This window comes from Ascaphus truei, chromosome 18 (assembly GCF_040206685.1).
Source record: "Ascaphus truei isolate aAscTru1 chromosome 18, aAscTru1.hap1, whole genome shotgun sequence".
In the NCBI taxonomy this organism is placed as follows: domain Eukaryota; kingdom Metazoa; phylum Chordata; class Amphibia; order Anura; family Ascaphidae; genus Ascaphus; species Ascaphus truei.
In genome coordinates this window covers 13,299,688-13,306,835 of record NC_134500.1, presented here as the reverse complement: position 1 = coordinate 13,306,835, position 7,148 = coordinate 13,299,688, and the positions used below count along the sequence as shown (strand labels likewise).

The 7,148-nt window shown below is 42.3% G+C and overlaps 1 protein-coding gene across 1 annotated transcript in view; it reads left to right on the top strand.

Moving 5' to 3' along the window:
* Positions 1-357: 357 nt before the first annotated feature.
* The window catches only part of LOC142469335 (transient receptor potential cation channel subfamily M member 7-like), a 44,734-nt gene continuing 37,943 nt past the window's right edge, over positions 358-7,148 (top strand). Inside the window, exons 1-5 of the mRNA XM_075576262.1 lie at positions 358-492; positions 1,244-1,297; positions 3,868-3,999; positions 5,807-5,938; positions 6,582-6,865. Coding sequence (XP_075432377.1) covers positions 358-492; positions 1,244-1,297; positions 3,868-3,999; positions 5,807-5,938; positions 6,582-6,865 — 737 coding nt within the window. The remainder of the gene's footprint in view (positions 493-1,243; positions 1,298-3,867; positions 4,000-5,806; positions 5,939-6,581; positions 6,866-7,148) is intronic.

Sequence of the window (7,148 nt, the reverse complement as noted above, 5' to 3'; positions counted from 1 at the left end):
GGCCCTGGCGTGGGATAGAGTGGACATTGCAAAAAAACACATTTTCGTCCATGGACAACAGTGGATGGTAGGTGAAGATTTCTGTCCGGGGTCACAGGTGAAAGGTTGTAAATACATTTTAACCCCTTGCCACCAAAGGGACATGCTTTGCCGTTATCAGTAGATATATTGCCGTCCGTTGAGGTTTCATAGGTTCTAAGAAGCCACTTTTTGGACATATTTTGTTCTGCTTTTCCTTTGGCAGCTGCCATTTTAAAATGCAGCTTGCGATACAGTCAATTCACACCCACTAGTGGGAAAGGCGCAGGATATAGAAGGACGTGTAGAGGGTAATTAGTGTGTTGTGCTTCCCCACAGATGGGCCCTTTGGAACAAGCCATGTTAGACGCTCTTGTAATGGACAGAGTTTCCTTTGTGAAACTTCTGATAGAAAATGGCGTCGCCATGCACCGGTTCCTGACGATACAAAGGCTCGAAGAACTGTACAACATGGTAAGTGCACATGGACATGGCCGCGTGCTATTTTTTAAAGTTATTGCAAAAAAAGAGGAGGGGGGGAGACAAAACCTCAAAATAGAAAAAAAAGAAACCATTTAAAATACAATTTTAAAAAAGAGAAAAATCTCTGTTGACAAAACCAAATCTCTAACTAGCGGACGTTCTGTACGGAGGCGGAGCTGGAATTAGGTGGTGAGAACACTGATAAGACGTTTCCACGTTACGGGCCTTCTTCTATAAAGCGCAATAGCATTGATTTTGCGTGGAGGGAATGTCTGTGTGCGTTGGCACTGGATCTGCCTTCCTATACGTCATAACAGCGGTGCGCAAACTGGGGGGGTGGGAGATTTTTGTAGGGGGGCGCGGTGGTTGCAACCTATTACTTACAGAGATTCAGACGGCTGCTAATGCGTTGCCATGGCAATGCAGCATCAAATGACGCCACGCAGTCTCGTGACGTCACATGACCCCGAGGCGTCATTTGACGCAGGGAACGGAGGTAAGGGGGGCGCGATCACTTGATTCTATATCTAGCTGTCTATGAATCACAAAGTTCAGAGGCCCAGCTTCCGTGAGTCAACCACAAGATCCGCCATTTTGTCTGCCCAGAAGTACAATCTTTTGGTAGTTTATTTAATTAAATTTTTTATTATTATTATTGACACACAGGGGGTTAGGAACAAAGGAAACATTTGACACAATAATCGATTCGTGGTCGTTTTCCCTTTGCTATCTTCCATTTCAGAAACAAGATGGCAGCAATGCCACCCTTTTATACCTCATACAGGATGTCAAGAAGGTAACGAGTCAACAACCAATTCAGAAACTGTTTGTGAATCACGTTGTGCCACACTTCATTCAGGCGTTAAAATGATATTGGTGCTCGATCAAGTTACTTCTTTGTATTTGAGTAATTAAATATTTGTTAGACAACCTTTTCTCTGACAAAAACTTTTCTGTCAGCCTCTGCGGATCCATATCCATTTAATTGAGCAGTTAAGCAGTTAGCCGTGTTCTCAGTCCAATATTTTTTACCCAAATTAAATGGAAACAGAATATGCAACACTGTGATGGTGCTGAGTACCTTGACATGCCTCTAGATCAGTCCTCAAGACCTACCAACAGGTAGGGTTGCCAGGTGGGTTCTCCAAAAAGACTGGACACATTGGTGAAAGGTGCGATGTGCTCGAGACACACACAGCTCTCAGCTCCATGCTGTTTCCTCCTCTCCACTCCCAGGCTCCTGACTCCCCCTCCTGATTGGCTGCTGCTGGGTAATGCAGCCAATCAGGATGGAGGATGCTGCTCAGCCCCCTAGCAACAGGACTGCTCTCTCCCTGCTCAGGGAACTAACGCGGCCCCCCTAAGCCGGTCAGGTCACCAAATCCAGAGAGGTAATACCAGTATACAAATACATGTCCAGTGTTACCTCTCATTTTTTTACTGGACAGTGCCCAAATACAGGACAGTCTGGTTCAATACTGGACACCTAGCAACCCTATTTAAAACCAGAGACAGAACATGAAACACAGACAGAGCCCAATGCTACATCCAAAGACACAAATACACAGTACAGTGCCTAAATATATATATATATATATATTTAGATATCTTTTGAATAAAATGGTCTTTTAGTTTAACTCTTTGGCCAAAGTGTTGTAAGCCCTTGAGCCCCTCCAAAGCAGACCACGTCTCAAGGGTCCTAACACTAATATAAATACTTAATAACCTGTACATTACCAGGAAGAATGATTTATGATAAATCTGTCAAAATTAGTTGCATAGTTCTAAGTCTGATTGAAGCTCTTATTAACCTGTATAATACCAGGAAAAGGACTCTGTATTAGATTTGTCGCAATCATACTGCACGCAAGTTCCCATGAGTGTGGAAGGTGGAATGGAGTAAGCTTTAACCATTTAAAAGTGGGAGCGGGTGAGCTTCAAACTAGGGAAGGAGGAGCCACCCTCCAATTCAGCCAGGACAAGCTGAACAAGAATTACAAAACATGCAAGACCCCTATAAGCTCATATTGAACCCCCAAAATAACCACAACATATATATATATATATATGCGCATAAGTGTCAAAGAATAGTGCTACTGAGCATGGCAATATATATTTAAAACCAGAGACAGAACATGAAACACAGACAGAGCCCATTGGTACATCCAAAGATGCAAATACACAGTACAGTGCCTAACAATCCTACCAACAGGTCAGTTTTTTAGGATATCCCTGTTTCAGCACAGGTGGCTCAATCAGTGGCTCAGTGAAAGACCTCTGCTGAAGCTGGGACTCTGCTTAAGCTACCTCTGCTGAAGCTGGGACTGATTGAGCAACCTGTGCTGAAGAGCTGGGATATCCAGAAAACCTGATCTGTTGGTAGCTCTTGAGGACTGGCGTTGGCTACCGCTGCTCTAGATTCACATATCTACTTCTAACTATCGAAAAGATGAGCAGAAAATATGTGCAGACCGTTCCCTTGCACCAGATGTTGGGCTGGACCTGCCCTCATCAGTAGAGTTTGGATCCGCAGCGGATCTTCCAGTTTCCTTCGGTCCCCGGATCAATCTCAAAAAGGGTGAGTCGCGTTTCGCGGCTCTGATTATTATTATTATATTACCATCCCACTCTGCGAATCGCGCAACCCGTTCTCAAGAATCCGCCAACGGATCGCTGAATCCGAGGATTGGATTCTACCAGTCCGGCCAGGGGTTGTATCCAACGGCGGTTTTTGATGAATCTGCCTTTGGATGAAAACTGACCAAATCCGTTTGTGGATTTTACACCGGGAAACGCATTTGGGCATATTCGCCCATTCTCTACCCATAGCGCTAATCCAACAGAGTAACATACAGGAAAGTCATTTTATAGGTCTTTTCTTCTTCTATAGATTAAAGGGGAATCGCTATGCAGGGAGCCAGCAGCTGGAATGATTGCTAACTATTTATACATATCTTATATAACTGTTTATACATATTTTATGTAACTATTTATACATATCTTATATAACTGTTTATATATATTTTATGTAACTATTTATACATATCTTATATAACTATTTATACATATTTTATGTAACTATTTATACATATCTTATATAACTATTTATACATATTTTATATAACTATTTATACATATTTTATATAACTATTTATACATATTTTATGTAACTATTTATACATATCTTATCTAACTATTTATACATATTTTATATAACTATTTATACATATCTTAGATTTTAGATTAATTGAAACCACGTGTGTGTAAAAAAAATTAACTGTCCAAGTTTATCCAAAGCTCTCTGATTTTGGGTACATAGTAACACGACAATAGAACTTGTAGAAATCTATAACTAATCTTTTTCAGGGTAACCTTCCGAAGGGGTATAAGATCACTCTGATTGACGTCGGACTTGTCATTGAATATCTAATGGGAGGAACCTTCCGATGCAGCTACACCAAGAAACGCTTCCGGACACTGTACAAAGCCCTCAGCCAGGTATTCAAATGGCTTCATATCTGATTTGATATCCGGACAGTAGGTTTGTTACGTGTGGGGAGTTGGATTCCCCATATTGCTGAGAACATTATAACCTAGAGCTGCAATGTTTTAGGGTTAGGCAATTTATGTGTGTCACACCTTTTCTGTAGCAAGCCTCCTCCTGTAGCGTCACGTCACTTGACGCCAGGTTTTGATAATTATGTGTCACGTTGCCATGACAACGCAGCATCATGATGTCATGACATCGTACACTGAGGAGGGCCACCCTCCCCCCCCAGCCTACAGGTGGCAAAAAGCTTAATCCGTCACTGGTTACAGGTTGTGAAACAGCCACATGAAACTTCTTCATCGATGTCGTCGAGTTTCCAAGCTTCTGAGACCTCCCACGTTTCGTATTCAGATGTACTGTCTGGAAGCACAAGTCCACCTATAAAGAACTTTGTTGGTCCATGTGACAAAGTAACCTGTCGGATATGAAACGCGTCAGAGTGCACCATAGACATGTCTATCCCTGCTTGCTTAATAATCTCCGTTTTCCGTTGATTGCGCCTTGTTCTTCTTACCCGCGAGCGGTGCATCGCCTTTCTCCCTTCACATCAGACTGCTATATTTTGGCTGGAGCACACCTCATATAAACCGGAATCCTGTCTGTTTTCCCTTATCTCAGAGGCTGAACAGTTAAGTACTTACCCATTCTGACGTCCCGGGCCAGTGTGTGATAGCAGGATTAGTGCGAGTTGTGGAGCCAACATGTTCAGTACTCTCCGGTCTCTCACTTCACTTGTGAGGGTTCCGGTCAGTTACTTCTTCCTCCCTTCGCCATATTCACTCCCCACCTGTGTTTATTTCTACACCTTTTCAAAGCTGGCTTCAGAGGGGTTATGATATAGCCTTACCGGTATTGTTATTATGGACTTTATTGTTATCAATTTCTACCTTGTACTCTGGAGCGCCGGTTACGGGGGTTATCCCCTTCATGCACCATGTGACGGAGCGGCCTGTAGGCGAGGACAGACACGAGTCCATACATGCATTTCTGAGTGAACCATAATAATGAGTGGTTTTATTCTCCACAAAAACAACTAAAACATTGGGGCTACCGCCCCTTTAAAGCAAAACATAAATCATAAAAGAAACACCTATTCCCTTTAGGGAAACTAAATAAACATTACTCCGACCCATTCTAACTAACTGACTGGCTGGGTAGGACAGTTCCTAGTCCAAAACAATATCAGGTAACAATATATAGTCTTATCTGACTAATTCTGGTCTGGCGTCTCCGATTTCTCCAGTTGCAGGCTTTGAAGTCCTGCTGCTCCCAGGAAAATCTTTTGCCCTATCCGTGCAGGCTTCTCTGTTATGTGGGACTTTTGGTTCCCCAGTGTTGTCAGGCAAACCCATCTGGTCAACAAACCTGGATCCCTGCAGGCAGGTGCTCTGTTATCTGTGTTCCTCCACAGACTCCGACAGGGACAGGTTTCATTTCCTGCTTTTTATCCCCTGTTCAATCAGGAGTTTCACATCCCACCTGCATGAAACCTGACATCAGTGCAGTTTCCTGCCCTGTAAAGGAAGTTTAACTCCATGACTCCCTTACAGACCATTACAAGGCATAGTATCTCATCTCATAGACAACCTTCTTCTTGGGGACCAATATAACTACTGGAATTTATTTGAAAAATAATCTCTCCATTTCTTTTTCTGTGTCGTTAAACAGCGGCTGGTATTCTGGGATATAGTGTTACTAGTATGATCATGGTGGGCATTTTATGTTATGCTTGTATTTTTTTTTTTTTTTTTTTAGCATTCAGCCCGAAATGCTGCAGTTAGCCCTTCTCTGCTGTGTGAAAATAACAAATCTTTGGAAAGGGCAGAAAAAAAGGAGAAAACAAGACATGGTCATTTTATTCAAACAGCACAACCCTACAACCCCAAGGTACTACTATATGGCAAGCAAAGCGTTAGTGTCACATCTGTATATAGAGATAGCTAGATAGACAGATAAATAGATGGATATACAGTGTTGTTTTAGCCCAATTTATATAACGGAAATAGCCTTTATATTATACGATCATTATGTAGCTTTCACATTTGTAAAAAGTTAATTAAGTAGAAACTATACTGGGAAATCGGAACAATTTAGTAACATATATACAGTATAGCCAACCCGAATTGTCTATTTTTACAAGGTGTCTTTATCAATCGAATCACATCTCAGGTGTTTCACAGTTTCAACCACTATATGTTTACTGGATCTCAGGAGAGAATGTTCCCAGTTGAACGATGCTCCTGTAAGTAGTGAGCTTAGTCCCAGAACACACACGTCTGAAGCGCTTTCCTTTAGCTTTGCTATAATATTCTTGAGTAGAACATTCACAAACGGCATAGTACATCAGTCAGAATACAACTAGTCACTATGGCAGATATTTGAAAACTAGAGAGAGATACCACATCAACTCCGGTACCCAAAATACTTTTGGAAGACCTACTGGGGTATTGGGAGTCTGATATTCAAAGGGTTATTCTACATTGTTCTAAAAGAGTTGCAACGTAATGAAAAGTGGATGTTTCTTTATCAGCAGGTTGATATGACTGCTAGGGAAGCAACCGAAAAATCAGGCAGAAATGAAATCCTGGAGACAGAGGACCCGGACACAAGACCCTTCCCGTATCCCTTCAACGAGCTGCTCGTGTGGGCCGTGTTAATGAGGAGGCAGAAGATGGCGCTCTTCTTTTGGCAGCACGGGGGAGAGTCCATGGCTAAAGCTTTAGTCGCCAGAAAGCTCTATCGAGCCATGTCCCATGAGGCGGGACAGTGTGACGTCATCGATGATGCGTCAGATAAACTAAAGGAATATTCCAAGTATGTGATTTTGATTTGGTGTCATTGGAAACAAGAAGGCTTCAGCACTGTGGACAGTGGTACAATATGTATTTTGTATAGCAATGTAATAGCGTGTAATAATTTTATAGCAGTGTAGTTACGTTAGCTGAAAGTACACGGCATTACTCGGTAATTCTAAGAAACCAATCTCTCTCCCTCCCATCACTTTCCTTTAATGCCTTATTATGCCCCCAATTATTTCCGCCTCTCTCCCCTTCTCCAGCGTTCTAACTTTACCCTCACGCGCCAACTGACTTCCTCT